The sequence below is a fragment of the Squalius cephalus genome (assembly GCF_949319135.1).
Source record: "Squalius cephalus genome assembly, chromosome: 20".
NCBI classification, from domain to species: domain Eukaryota; kingdom Metazoa; phylum Chordata; class Actinopteri; order Cypriniformes; family Leuciscidae; genus Squalius; species Squalius cephalus.
Window position 1 is genome coordinate 5,770,263 of NC_137141.1, and position 16,162 is coordinate 5,786,424.

At 38.8% G+C, this 16,162-nt stretch overlaps 1 protein-coding gene across 4 annotated transcripts in view; it reads right to left on the reverse strand.

The window, feature by feature from the left end:
* numb (NUMB endocytic adaptor protein) overlaps positions 1-16,162 on the reverse strand; it is a 65,268-nt gene that overhangs the window by 13,690 nt on the left and 35,416 nt on the right. For 3 of the 4 annotated variants that reach the window (XM_079854340.1, XM_079854337.1, XM_079854338.1), the window contains exons 3-5: positions 13,915-13,989; positions 5,107-5,139; positions 3,090-3,164 (exon numbers count right to left, since the gene is read on the reverse strand). In XM_079854340.1, the coding sequence (XP_079710466.1) occupies positions 3,090-3,164; positions 5,107-5,139; positions 13,915-13,989 (183 nt within the window). The remainder of the gene's footprint in view (positions 1-3,089; positions 3,165-5,106; positions 5,140-13,914; positions 13,990-16,162) is intronic. The other variant, XM_079854339.1, reaches the window with a different exon arrangement.

A 16,162-nucleotide genomic window follows, 5' to 3' on the forward strand; every position in this document is an offset into this window, starting at 1 on the left:
GAGCTTGCTAGTAGCCCATACGCTGAGTTTCCATACATTTTTGTGACGCGCTCCACAAACTTCCCGGAAAGGAAACCAGTGGCGTCCTGTTTGTTTTCTTTATTTCACAAACGCACAATGTTTTGTCACAACAGCTACAGATGAAGCCACAATAAGCCAGTGGAACATAAATGTCAGTCAATCTTGACGGATGACGACCAATCTCTGACCAATAAGAAGACGTTTTACGCACATGTGACTTGTATAAACACATTTTGGTACGCTTTGAAATGTTGCCTTGTGAAAAAACTAAGAAGAAACCAAGAAGAAAATGCAACATTGTAACACATTAAGCAAGCAAATGTATGTATATAGTAATTTTCCAAACAAATCAATGCAGTTCAAAGTGCTTTACAGACAAAAAAACAATAGATACGATGGATAGTAGACCCATTCAAATACAAGAATAAGAATAAAGTTTATAAGGATTAACTCTAAAGGCATAAAATATCTAAAAATGAAGAAAAACACATAAAAAGCATTATAAGATATTACAGGAAGGCCAGACTAAAGAAATATGTTTTAATTTCGACTATTTTTAGCACGTCGTACTTCCTCTGGAAGGTTATTCCAGACGCGAGGAGCACAGCATCACCGGATATTTTAGTTCTACTTTGAGGTATTATTATAAGAAAAGAATCCGAGGATCTGAGGATTACAGGATCATATGCTGTAAGCATTTTTGAAAGATAGTCTGGAGCAAATCCATGCAATGCCTTTAAAAATGAAGCCCCTTTTTCAGAACAGAGCAAATGATCTACAGGTCTGAAAACACCCAGTGTTCATCAGTCATACATCAGTTTATCTGCAGTCACACTGTAATCAGGGACTCAAACTCATCAGGGGTGAAAAGAAGAGAAAAAACACATGATCTTTTTTTTTTTTTTTTTTTTTTTTAAATATCAGCTTTAAATGTGGATTGAAGTTTGATTTTTATTTTATACAATTTTTAAACCTACTTACTCCTGTACTGTGAAACAGAAGGGAGAGCTTCTCTTTTGTTGACAACAGATTTATAAACAACTATAATTTTTGTAATTTCTGCTTTCGTAGAAATCTGCATCAGTGAGAGATTGTACATTTTAAAAGTCAGTTAGTGTCTTTAATTTCTTCATTACGTCTGTGCAGTGATCACTGAACAGCGCTTGCTTTGGGTGGACAGAGATTCTGATCACGGAGTCTATACACACGTTCAGCTGATTTCTTCAGTCAGTGTTAATGCTTGAGGAGACTGCTGTATTATTATTATTATTATTATTATAATGCATAAACATTACATAAAACAAACTGAACTGTGGTTATCCTCTTGACATGTTTGTCAGATGGTTTCATGCGCATAGGCCTTCATGCAGTGATGAGCAATGACTGGCTCACACCAGCAGGCGGCAGATGAATATGATATGTGTGCATGAAGAAAAGGAGAACTGCTTCATTCACCTAGTCCTCATGTTGACCCAAACCTCTTCCACACACACACACACACAGACATTTTGAAGACATGCTCTTTTCTGTGCATTTTCAATGAATGGGATCAAAGAATTAAAGGATGCAAGAGCATTATAAAAAGTATAACTACTGGTCAGTTTATTTAAAGTCCCCCTGTAGTCAATAATGTTATCCCTTTAAACTCATCTGATCAACAAATTTACATATTTAAACGTTTTTTCCTTGAAAAAAACAAAATGTCATGCCTTAAAATATCTTGAATGTAACTCGACACCCTTGCCTCATTTAGTATACGTGGTTCTATGAATATGCAAATGAGCCCCGCCTCCACTCACTCACTCAGCTCAGAGATCCACTGGTTGACGATCACACGTTGATCTGATTGGTTACAAGGTAGTTTGTGACGTCAGAAACACCAGCGATTTCAAAGCGTGTTTTTGAGACTGTCTTTGGTTCACTGCAGTTTTCAGGAGGAAATACTCAGCAATGCTGTCGACTTATGAATTTACACATGGTTTGTCTTAAAGCATATTAAAAACACCATATAGACATGACATTAAAAGCTGGATTTTCAACACAGGGGGACTTTAATGTCTTCTAAAGCCATTGTTGGATTACAAATTTATTAAATCTTTTAATTTAGTTTTTTGCACTGCAATAGTATATAAACTGATAAAGTTTAGTAGACTGATTTCAGATGATTATTGAGTCTCCAGCAAGAGTCTCCTTTCCTGCCAGTCCTGTTTTCTCTATTGTGTTTTAAATGAGTCAGATCACTGAGATTCTCACCTTTTGTCTTTAATGGCTCGAGCCCCAGCCCTAGACGATGAATCGTTGGGCTGATTGGATTAGCACATATGCGTTTGAATAGTTATGCTGATTGGATTGAGACTGGTAACACGCTGGAGTCTGGGGCGGGTTTCCTTAACCTGTATACTAATTTACATGCTTTGTTCAGAGACTCCACCTCTATGTAATCCCTCCCCTCTTTGAAAAGTATAATTACAATGAATACTGTATTATGGTCAGTCTTGATGATGATGATGAACTACAGACTACTTGGAAGAATAAATCTCTTCTGCTTATAAGATCCATCTCAAGTCTCCTGGTTTTTGCTTCGATGAAGGAATAAGTTCCCAACACCATACATGCAGTTTTTTATTTTTTGTATTTCAGCTTTCTTTTTAATTTTAGTTAAAAGTTTTAGTCATTTTGTTGTTTAATTACATTTTTTTTCCCCCACTTTTAGTTATTTTAGTACATCAAGTTAAACTAAATGACAATGAGAAATTTACTAGCTGAAACAATTTTTTGTATAAATATTTTATTTTGAATTAAAAAAAAGTATGGTTTTAATTTTAGTTAACTACACTAATCCTGATGTGCACGAGCTCTCCTTGTTAAGTTTACACGAGTTCATGAAAAAAAAAGCCTTCTTTTGAATTGCATCTTTTCATTTAATCGGCTGGTCTGATTCACAAAACCAGTTTGGATGAATGGAATAGAGACTGCATTAACTGCAGTGAGCAAGTGCTCTTCACTATGAGCATCTGTACTGTGGGATCTGGTGGATCATCTCAGGTCAGTGTGGAGTCCTTCAGTACCTTTGTCTTGTCATCTACCACCCTCAGGCCATCTGCAGACACCCAGAGCACGGCTCGCACAGCCTTCTTACCCGCCTGTGTGGACACACACAACACACACACAATGAGAGATGGAGGGAAAAGAGAGACTTTCAAAGAGAAGAGAGTTGATTTTTCCCACAAGTTGCCCTTGTTGAGGCCCTTCACCCTCCTCGACTTTCACACAAATGTACTTTCATCTACCAACAACACCTGAAAATAGAGAAAAGTTAAAAACATTGAGTTTTGAGAAGGTTACAGCAGTGTTAGAAGAAGCAGGCATGTTGGCGTAAACCAGAAGGAAAGAACAGAAAGTAAGCATTCAAACACACACACATCCTGATTCGGGGAGCTGCGTGTTCACACTTACCTAAGTGCAGAAATTAGCTCTTTCTCTCACACACACACACACAAACACACACATTTTCATTACACGAAAGGAAACAAATGAGTTGTGTAACTCAGTTTGCCCCTTTGCACAAACTCTTCTATTGCTCCAGGCGTGTTTTAGGAGCAAACTAATCTATCAGTGGGGAAAAAAGTGGACACACATTCACACATGTTTGAGCCACAAACATACTCTATGCAAGTACACAAACACAGAGCTGAATGCTTGAGCAAGGCACTGCAATCGTGCAATACTTCTTTGTTGCTGTGGCGGTAAAAGACCTCAGTACTAAGACTAATTAATCCACACTCATCGCTGCTCTGGACCTCTCGGCTATTGGTTCAAATCAACAGTAGCCGCGTTTCCATTACAGATTTGCGCAAAACTTTTGCGATATTTTCTAAATGTCGATAAAAAACTATTGCAAAATGACGGCGTTTCCATTAACCGATGTTATGCGACTAAAACGCCATTTTTTTTCCTCTAGCGATAAGTCATTCCCAAAATTACGGCAACAGATGTTGGTAGGTTTATGTATATCCCAGCCGCCACACTAGCCATTATTTTAAATGGAAGGAGACGTATGTGTGTATCCAAGTATTAATGGCAAGGAAAACCACTTATACTTGTGAGTTGCACATATGAGGTGTTTCTCCCTCATTTCTGCTTCGAGGTCTTGATAAATTGTGGCATTTTTTTGTTGTTTAGAATCCAGTATTCCAGTAATACTTTTATCTTTTATGAGTTTAATGAAAAACTCCGTCCAAACACACCACGCCTTCTACGTCAGGTGACCTGTAAATGCGCAAAAACTGTTTCCATTGCAATTTTGCGAAATATTCATTTTTCGAATTGCCTGAAAAACCACCTCATGCGAGCATAAACACTTTTTTGCAATATATGTGAGTTTATGTGAAATTGACGTGTTTCCATTGGGCGTATTTTCAATTCGCAATTTCCATTCAAAAATTACATTTAAAAAGACGAGTTGATTTTATTTCTATCCCATTTTCTCTCTCCCCTTCTTGTACATGATTTTTTATGTTTTATATGACAGTAAAATAAAAGCAACATGTCTGTGTTTTTTAGCTTAGATATTTTTTATGTATTTTAATTTATTTTAATAATGACAAAATACTATAATAGTTATGGCATTATTGTTATATTTTACATTGTTGTATTTTCTAATAAAACTCAGCACTATTTTACTCTATGTTAAAAGTTTTCATTCATATTATTGATTTTAAAAACTACCGGCCAAAAAAAAAATCGGCTATCTGAAAATATTTTCATTATTGGTATCCGCGAAATCGGTCAACCTCTACTCAAAGGATGGCAATGTTTATTTCCAATGTCTGTGACTTTAACTAACTAGCTCAGCAAGATTCTCTTCCATCATGCCTGTATACATAAACTGAAAGAGAAAACTGACTGCAGAAAACTCTTAATCAAATGGCCGCTATAACACACTTTGCAGCATCTACTTGTGTTTCAATAATGACTGAAATTGCACATAATTCTGTAGCAACAACATATGAAATCAAGCTTGCGTTGATGTACTTGCATAGAGTATATTTGGGACTGTACATAAATGCACACAGCAGAACTTACTTTTGCAAAGAAGCCCTTGAAGAACTTTCTGTCCTGGAATGGAGGGTTGGTAAGGGGATGTTGGTGGGAGGAAAAGGCAGGAGAGGGTTACAAATGAACTGAGACACAATGTCCTGTGAGTGCGTGTCGGGGCGGACTCTGGTTTAGGGGCTTTCGATGGTTAAGAATGACAAAGTTGTGAAGTATGGAGAGGATAAGAGGGGGAGATCACACCTCTAAGTCACCAATCAGGAGTCAGACTCACCACGTGTGAAGTTTAAGGTTGAAGTTATTGGTGCTGTTACAGGTCTAGTATTATTACTCCACTAAGTGAGTTTGATTATTTCAGTATTCTTGAAGGAATAGTTGACACGCAATGAAAAATGTGTCATTTACTCACTTCGGCTCGTTTTCATTCAGCGAAAGTGAATGTGGACCAATGCTGTTGAGCTACAAAAATGAGAAATCGTAAAAGTAGACCATAAGGCTGCGACTAACAGTTTTTTCTCAATCGATTAATCTCTAGATTTATTTTTTCCCAATTAATCTAACAATTAACGAATAATCGAACCTCTCTCAGTTACAATATGAAGCGTTACTTCAATGGCTAGTGCTGATTGTCATCGGAAACGCTCTTGTATTTATTTTCAAAATGATGATCACATCAACTTAGAAAGTAACGTTAATTTAGTTTAGTTTCTAAACTAAACAAAAACTAAATTTTTGTTTAGTTTCATAGGTCTATATGCGCATAAACAGCTTACAACTTACGTCAAAGAGCAATAAATCTGATAAAATGTAAAAAAAGAAATGTCTCAAATGAGACCAATCGTGATTATAACTTTAGCAAAATAATTACGATTAGTTTAACCATGATCTTGCAGCCCTAAGAGTCACACTGATTACTTTATGGTGCTTTTTACTGTTTTCTGGAGTTCAACAGCTTTTGTTTCCATTCAATTTCTTTGTGTGGAAAAGAGCAGCATGAACAAATTAGTAAATATCTCCTTTTGTGTTTCACATAAGAAAAAAAGAAATAGGTTTGAGTGAGAGTGAGTAAATCATGACAGATTTTCCCTTGTTTGGTGTGAACTAATCCTCTAAATGAAATCATGTTATCATGTTAGTGATGGCAGCAGCTTTGAGCAGTAGTTCATTAGGATTGCTTCTGATGACCTCGAGGGTTTCCATCAGAAGAGCCACAGGGACAGAACTGATCTCGGCTCCGGTGTTCACTGATCCCATACACACATCCCAGATTTGAGAGGAAGAAAATCTCTCTTTGGCCACATACACACTAGAGCTATACTTGTTAACTAAAACCAATTTAAAAGAGTGAAATTAGGGATGAAACGGTTATAGGTTTCCTAAAACTCCTGGCGGTTTGCATTACCATTTAATATTTGAATTATCATTAAAACCGTATTTGATTCTCGGGATTTGAAAACCTTATGGTAAATTATGTCCAGCATTAAACAAAGCAAAGCAACAGCATGCAGCTTAGGTTTCATTGTGCGTGAAAACATGGCAGAAGGCAGTGAAGTTTTACAACCTCTACAAACTTTTACAATCTTTACAGTCGAGTGCTGCGTGATTATAAAAATGTATGAATGAATGAATCGAATGGGAACTGACTGTCTTCATCTTATGTCTGTGTAGTGCCTAATAAAGTAGTGTTTATAAGTGCACAGGGACACAGCTCTATTTCTGCTGTTCAGTAAGCGCCACCTACTGTCAGAGAGGGGGATTTTTTTATTCTGCCCCTGAAAATTGGGCTGGATTTGTATGCAAAGATGTACATTTTAAACGATTGATGGAAATAATCTGATGTGCATTCTAAAATCTAAACAATTCGTATAACAAGGTATCTAGAATTATTTACAGAGCAGATAAAATACCTATAATCCTTTATCATTTTGACTCATCACTTTTCTTAAAAAACGGTTTAAAGGCTTTATTATTTTGTAAAATTTTATTTGAACATGTCGTAGATAAACGTAAGCATTTTGTTCACTTCAAATATGGCCGTTGTTGTTGTCAATATTATTATTTTAATGTTTAAGCGAACTACCCCCTGGTTTCACAGACAGGGCTTAAGACTAGTCCTAGACTAAAATGTCTGAGCTGTTTCCACTGAAATAAACTTGCACTGACTGATCTTAAAAATATATCAGTGCCTTTTTAGTTTTAAGATGCACATCGGTAATGTTTTTTTCTAAGCATGTTTATAAAAATTACTTAAATGTCCTAATTGATCTATGGTCTAATCCTGGCTTAGTCTAAGCCCTGTCTGTGAAACCGGGCCTAAAAGCACATAGTGCTGCTAATTTTATTTATTATTTGTTGGTTTTCAATATAAAATGTGGCGAAATTATTTCAGCTTTTGAACATTTCCAGCACATTTTAACAATACCTTGATAATACCGATAACCGTGATCATTTTGGTCACTATAATCGTGATATAAAATCTTCATACGGTTTAATCTCTACTTAAATAAAATAAATTCTAACTGAATGAAAATAAAATCTGAAAAAGAGCTATTTGTCATATGTATTAACAAAATGAACTAATAACTAATTATAGACACAAACTATTGTTAAAAAAAAACAAAAAAAAAACAAAACAAAAAAAACTAGTAACTGGTAAATAACAAAATTAGTAAAACTTAAACTGATTTTTTATTTTATAACACTGATACCCTGATACACATGCAGTTGAATTCCTGTTCTCTACAGAGTTTGGTTATTTATAGATATGCCAACTACATCTACATCTGTGTTCACAAACTGCTTGCATCATGTTTCTTGTTTACAGATGCGCGACTCATGCTTTGCAGTGGTTATCATTAGTGGAGTAGAAGGACCGACTGCTGTATTATGAATATGCATGTGGACTGTTAACCGCATCAGTGCATCCGGCATTCCCTAAACATTGCCGTGTGTATGTGGCCTTTGTGAAACAAGAAGTGCACCGTTCGCCAGGTCTAAGACTCACTTCCTCATCTACACTGACCTCATGTCCCTTAACTGAGGTTTGGATTTCAGTTCAAGTAATCGTGACCACCATAACCATTATATACTGACCCCGCATCTTCAGTTAAGGGCACAGAGAGTTTCACAGAAAGAGGTGGAGGTTACATGTTACGGAAAGTTAAAGTTATGGTTATGCTGAAGAGCATGTCACACGTTCATACACAGCCATAGAAGGAAAGCAATGCTCATTGGGTTAGAAAAGAGGTTTAAGGGGTGAGAGAGGAACAAGATGCTCTTAATGGCTCATGAGAACAAACCTGCTTAGAAAAAGAGAACATCATAATGCATTCACATCAGAACATATGCAAACAGATGGAGGAGGAGGGCTGGAGTTTCATGGATAATAACGTCCGCACTGACGCTAGAGATATTGAGCAGAGAACATGCAGACCGTAGACAGACATGAACACAAGATCTGGACATAAATAGAAACAGGAAACACTAAAAGGAAAGAACAATTTAAATGTCCCCCTTTACTGAAATCTGCAATCCTCTCCCTGCATTTCCACTGTTTTGAGGACAGTTGTCATAACAGTTACTACATAACCAGCCCACAAACATTGTGGTTCAACATTATTGGTTAGTTCTGGGAATACACTGTCCGGCCAAAAAAAAGTTGCTGTTTGGACTCAAATACTTGAGAGTTTATGACTGGATCATTATTGCAGTGATTATTATGTTTCTAGCATGTTTTATGTTTGGCAACAGTTCTTTTAACCCTAATTGATGGAGTGCTTAGCTTTTCATTTCTTAAACAACCATGTAGGACACACATCATGGCCATATTCCAGGATGACAATGTCAAGATTCATGAGGCTCAGATTGTGAAAGAATGGTTGTGAGGATCATGAAGAATCATTTTCACACATGAAACTCACAAATGAGTCCAGACCTTAAATTCATTGAAAGTCTTTGGGATGTGCTGGAGGAGACTTTACAGAGTCTTGACTCTTGCATTGTCAATACTAGAAAATTGATGCACATCTTGATGGAAATGACATCACAACATTTATTTCCATCAAGGTCTGCAGAAAACAGGAGGTAACAAGGTTGTTTACAACAAAAGCTTAGAAGAGAAAACGAGCGCCAACATGAATGGCTTAATCATTGAACAGAAAGGGTGCGTCTGATGGCATAACGCTAATGTCCTTCCCCTGAATTCCAACTTCCAGAGGTCAAAGATCATCAGCAAACACAAACAGAGGGGCTAGAATCAGTGCGGAAGTGTGTGCTTGCTCTCATTCTTCTGAAACCTGAAGGTTAAACTCGGGATAAGAGTTCTGTTACAAAGCCTAGCAGGACAGAGCCTCACGACAAGCCATCAACACGCTTCCAACACAAAAGATCAAATCGAAGGACTTATCGCTTCATATATATATATGCCAATACCAACCTAGAAAATGTGAAATCTTTTCCCAATTAAAATTAGACAAGCTCCAAGCATTTGCACTTTTAAAAAGCAAGTGAAAACATAACTTAAGCGTTTGAGCTGGAAGTCATTACAGTAATTACATACAATTATTTTAATATAGTCTATAAAATTCATATAATTTTATTCATATAGTCACCAAATGCAGACATTAGGGACATTATAGGGATTAGATCTTCACAAGCCTTCATATATGTGAAGCACGTTTATCATTATGAATGAGAGCGCCATCTGGAGGATGTTGGGTGCAGCTAACACAGTAATGATAAACAATAAACACAAGTGGATGACATTAATAAAGATGAGCCTCTGTAGAGAGACATGGACTTCCTGGACACGGGTGGCAGGCTTCCAGTGAGAGGAAATCACATTACGGGTTAGAAAACAGTACACACACACACACACACTCACACACTCACACACTCACACACTCACACACACACACACACACACACACACACACACACACACACACACACACACACACACACACACACACACACACAGAGATCCTGCCACTTCTCCTTTTAAAGCCACTTGATTTTGTGCTCCGGGTTACAGTGATGGTAACTTAATTAGTGTTGATTAGTTGTGGAGATAATAAGGTTTGGACTGTCTAGCTGCCTCTTTAAATCTTGTGTTATGTTAACAGGCATAACACTCAGACTAGGGCTGCAAGATTATTTGAAATGAAACCAAAATGGCAATATGGTGCCCGCAAAGGCTGTGATTAAATGATATAAATATATGTGTTGCGTGTTTCATAGTGAAGCGCTGCACTGTGTTCATTTGCACGCGAGCAGTTCATGACCCGATGCTGTTTTCAGCGTCTCAGAGCGACTCGGTTCCACACTAACTCAATTTCTGCATCTGCTCTGAGTTTGAGTCACTTCAACAAGCATTTAAGAACAAAACATGCACTAAACATCATCACATACTTGTAATGAGAAGTGCTTATCAAAAATAAAAAAAATAAAAAAGCTTTCAGAGATCCCTGCGGTTTTTCGCCAAAATAAAAGCTCGATGGATTTAAAGTTTGAAAATGAAAAATTAAAGCTCTTGGGTCCTAAAGCTCGTGTCTGATCATAATCATTCTCAGTGATATTCCTCTGAACTTTTCTCTTTTGTAATGTCTCTCAGCCATCTCTCTTCAAATCATCCTCTTGCTCACTCTCTCATGAGTGGACACGCCCCTCACTGCTGATAGGCTCACTCTCCCTCCTACCTCACCATGAGTGGACACGCCCCCAACTGCTGATTGGCTCACTCTCCCTCCTCCCCCATCATGAGTGGACACACCCTCACAGCTGATAGGCTCACTCTCCCTCCTCCCCCATCATGAGTGGACACACCCTCACTGCTGATAGGCTCACTCTCCCTCCTACCTCACCATGAGTGGACACGCCCCCTACTGCTGATTGGCTCACGCCCCCTGCTGCTGATTGGCTCACTCTCCCTCCTCCCTCACCATGAGTGGACACGCCCCTCACTGCTGATAGGCTCACTCTCCCTCCTCCCTCACCATGAGTGGACACGCCCCTCACTGCTGATAGGCTCACTCTCCCTTCTCCCTCACCATGAGTGGACACATCCTCTACTGCTGATAGGCTCACTCTCCCTCCTCCCCCATCATGAGTGGACACACCCCCTACTGCTGATTGGCTCACTCTCCCTCCTCCCTCACCATGAGTGGACACATCCTCTACTGCTGATAGGCTCACTCTCCCTCCTCCCCCATGAGTGGACACGCCCCCTACTGCTGATTGGCTCACTCTCCCTCCTCCCTCACCATGAGTGGACACACCCCCTACTGCTGATTGGCTCACTCTCCCTCCTCCCTCACCATGAGTGGACACGCCCTCTACTGCTGATTGGCTCACTCTCTCCTCCCCCATCATGAGTGGACACGCCTCCTACTGCTGATTGGCTCACTCTCTCTCCTCCCCATTATGAATGGACACGCCTCCTACTGCTGATTGGCTCACTCTCTCTCCTCCCCATTATGAGTGGACACGCCTCCTACTGCTGATTGGCCACAAGTGTATTGTGGTGCTCACTCCGATCCACTTTCAACAGGGTTTTTCAGAAATCGCTTACTGAACCTTTCGAATATGGGGATTTTAAAAACATGAGTAGAGTAAATGACACACTTTTCATTCCTAGTTGAACTCTTCCTTTCATTACTCTCTGTGAAAGCAGCCGTATGAGAGACTACGCCAGAATTCCCAGACGAGTGGGAGTTTATTCACAGAGCATGCAGACACCTGTGAACTCTGAACCTTCGTTTCTATTGACCGCATTGAAAAAAGCAAGATCTTTTCTTTGACAGACTTCGTGAAATTCAATGTAAGAAAAAAAAAGCATTTAAAGAGTGTGAGAAAGAGACTAGTTCTATATAGCCACTTACTTAATTAAACCTCACAGAAAAGGATGGCCCTCGACAAGCAGCCCTCATCCTCCGACCTGAAGCACTAATGTGAAATGTGATTAAACAGAAGGTCAATCTGAGGAGATACGCAATTACTCAGAGCAAGCCGTCAGGTGGAAAGTGACAAACATCACAACTATTTTCCCCTGAGCTTAACCTGGGCGGAGGCGTCTGAGGCCTTGTCAATGCGGGAAATAGAATTTCCTTTTCCCTGAGGAATGGAATGTCTTCCGCTGGACGCTGCCGAGACCGGAAACTCACGCCTGTCCTTCTCCTGGTGGATTGTGTGCTTACGTGCTGCGGTTTGGGGAAATCATAAGATACCTGTTCTGCTGACTCGGTGCTGGAGCTGGTGCCCAATGTGAAGCTTTCGGGATAATGTGTTTACAAAGTCACGAAACCACATCACTCCCATTCAAATCAACAATGCTGTTCACTGGCAGCAGATTCCTGTTTCTGTTGTGCTGGCAAGTTACTTCAGCCCTACTTACTTTTTTTCAGTCAGTCTGAAATTAAATTATTTTATTTGGCAAATGTGACGCTCATGATGACACTAATGCTACACTGAACTGTTTTGAATGTTAAGTATGTTATCAAAACTGGAATAACTCGTAAACAAAGACTATTGTGACAGGTTTGTGGGCAGGTTATGAGGTAACGCAACACCCTCGCTCAGCAGTCAAGCCAGTGGAAATGCAAATGATTCTGACGGTTTGGGAGAGCAATACAAGGCTTTACAGTGATTACTGTACGATTATTGGCTAAAAACTTATATATACAAGAAAAGTTTGTGGTCAGTAAGATGTTTCAATGTTTTTGTTTTAAAGTCACCAAGGCTGCATTTATTTAAGAGAAAACATACAGTAAAAACAGTAATTGTGAAATATTATTACAATTTAAAATAATGGTCAAACAAAAAATATACTTTAAAATGTAATTTATTCCTGTGTTCAAAGCTGTATTTTCAGCATCATTACTCCAGTCTTCAGTGTCACATGATCCTTCAGAAATCACTCTAATATGATGATTTGATGCTCAAGAAAATTTCTGATTATTATCAATGTTGAAAACTTAATGATTTTTGTGAAAAAGGTTATCGAATTTTCAAAAGAATGGCATTCATTTAAAACAGAATATTTTGGCAACGATGTAAAAGTCTATTGTCACTTCTCTATTTAATTCATCCTTACTGAATAAAAGTAATACTTTTTTTAATGATTTAAAAACTTATAAACTAAGCAATTGTTTCACACTACTCTTATGTTAACATGAATGATATTTAGTTCTTGCAGAAATACTTGTCTTAAATAATGTTTATTTTAAAGTCCCCCTGTAGACTGTGGTCAATAATTGTATCCCATAAAACTCATCTTTGATCACCAAAAAAAGAAACACCAGCGATTTCAAAGCGTGTTTTTGAGACTGTCTTTGGCTCACTGCAGTTTTAAAGAGAAAATACTCAGCAATGCTGTCGACTTATGAATTTACACATGCTTTGTCTTAAAGCATATTAAAAACACCACATAGACATATAAAAGCTTGATTTTTAAACACAGGGGGACTTCAACATTCATTATCTGCTACTATCTACAGTACAGTACTTACATTAAAGTGCCTATTGTAAATGTAGCTTTTGTTAAGTGACGAGTTAATCGACATTATGACACAAATGCAGACATTTGAGCTCAACTTGTTTTAAACCTGGAACATTTTTTAACTGACGCATGATAACATGAGCGAGACCGACAGAAGGGGGAGAGAACAGCAGAAGAAGACAGACACACTTTAAATAGATCACTTGGTGTCGACTGCAGGATAAGAGATGTGATGTGATTGGAGGAGAGCAGACATGGACTGAGGAGATTGTTAAGGTGATGAACAGGAGATGAAGGAAGTCTTGTGTTTCTGACTGAAGATCTGTGTGTGTTCGTACACCTACCGTCTTCAATCTCTTGACGGCTTCTTCACAGATGTGCATTCCACGAGACTCATCGACCTCCACGTGCCCCAGATACTAGAGACACACAGAGAAACAGTAGCTTTGAAAACGTGTAAATCAGTCTTTCCTGTTCCAATCAAGTCCTGAAAAGTGAAGCCAAAGTGTCTCGATCGCCCCCCCGGTGGCTGGTCCCAGTATAGGTCATAAGCCCCACCCTCCCCATGAAGTGGAATGCGATGGAAACTAAACAATTAAATTACACTTCAAAAATTTTTCCAAATATGTTTTCTGTCATTTTAAGTAGTTTAATCACACAAGTGTTCGTTGTTTGAGTTATTTGATGCTATAAAAACGGGAATGTGACGTCATGATTGACAGCTGTGATTGACAGCTTCTCTAAACGAAGTAGTCACCGAGGCACCAACAGACTTTTTTTTGCATTTTCGGGAGGAGATTGGAGCTTTAACTTTAATTTCTACATGTCCATTACTGTTTATTTCACACAGTAAACTTTGTAGTGACCATTTCTACAGGAGTGAGGGCGGGACCTTGATATCGCGACTCGTTTGACACGTTCACTACTGCGCAGAAGCAGGTCTCAAATCTGCACAAGATGTCAGCGCCATATTAGGACTTTGGCGGTCACATAGACCCATCTAATCCTGTTTGAACTACGGGAGCGGTGTCAAACTGACACTCAATGTGCGGAAACACTGGCCCAGGACAGACCCCTCTCGTAGAAGACATCCCTGCGTCTCGCCCACAAGCGTGACCGGGGCGTCTGAGGTCAGGCTGAGGCGGACAGCCATTGTGCAGAGAGGAAGTCCTTCCCCTTCCCTAGTCAAACACACAGGAGCTGCTTGGCTATTGTCAGTGTGTGACATCAGGAGACGCACAGCTAGAGGTGTGCACCTGTTTATGAACCCTGTTAAAGCTTGACATACGAAAAAAATACTCAATAATGGAAGAATGTATTGAACATTTAGACAAAAATTGCATATTTTCTTTCGCTTTTTTTTTTTTTGAGTATCATATTTGCTACATCAGGCTTTTATTGCTCATGTAGTCTGATACACGAATATGGAGAATATGCTGCTCAAACTCGAGGAGGAAAAAAAGGGATGCGTGAGTATTCGACTAGTCGATTAAACGAGAGCTGCTGCTGCTAGTCGACTTGGAAATAAGTCGTTTATAATTTTTTTGTTGCACATTTAATGTTTTGCTTTAGAATTTTACAAATGCTATTGTTTAAATTAGTCATGTTAATGTTACATTTCAGAATTAATATGTTATTTTAAAAAGTGTACATCTGGAGTGGAAAACAAATACATTTCATTGTACCTCAGGTTTTGTACGCGTTGGTTTTCACTCGGAGATGAGCGAGGTCAGGGAGCATTTCAAAAGCCTACACAAAACCTTTCTGTTTTCTTCTGTCATGTCAAACTAGTATTGAGCTTGCTTATTATAGGCTTGTAATAGTATCGGTTATGAGGACAATACGGTATGAAATTTGATGTCAGATTAAAGGAGAAATATTATGAATGAAACTTACTTGAACAGTTGCTATATCAGCATATCAGGTTAAATGTAGTTGTCAGTACATAACAAGCTTTTTTTTTTTTTTGCGATTTTGCCGCCGTCAAGTGTACAGATCCCTTTCGCACAGGAGAAGGGCATTCAAACCCGGACACGCAAGTGGTTGAGGAAATCTGTTTATAATAGGCTATTGGGTTTGAACTTATTGGTCATATATTGACTCAGTTGATTTGAATAAATATGTCTATGATGGCCAACGTTGCTTAAGTGAATACTCAAGTTTAATATACAATGATCGTAATGCGAGGAATGTATCTAGTTTCCGTCCTTCGGATGAGACGTTAAACCGAGGTCCTGACTCTCTGTGGTCACAAAAAAATCCCAAATTTGCCCAGTGGCCTCTGTCCATCATGGCCTTCTAACCATCCCCATATATATATATACATTGATTGGCTTCATCACTCTGTCTCCTCTCCACCAGTAAGCTGGTGTGTGGTGGGCGTTCTGACAGTATAGTGACTGTTCATAGATTAAGTACTCTATCTCAAATAGAACACATATAAGCCCCTTTCACACAGCGCCGTTGATCCCGGGAAATTGCTAGAGTCCATTCAAATGTGAAACTGTGTATTTGGGCAATCTAGGGTTTGAAACATGGCGATACTATTGGCAGCCAGTAAGAAATCTGTTACGAGGAAATGGTTAAAAGTAG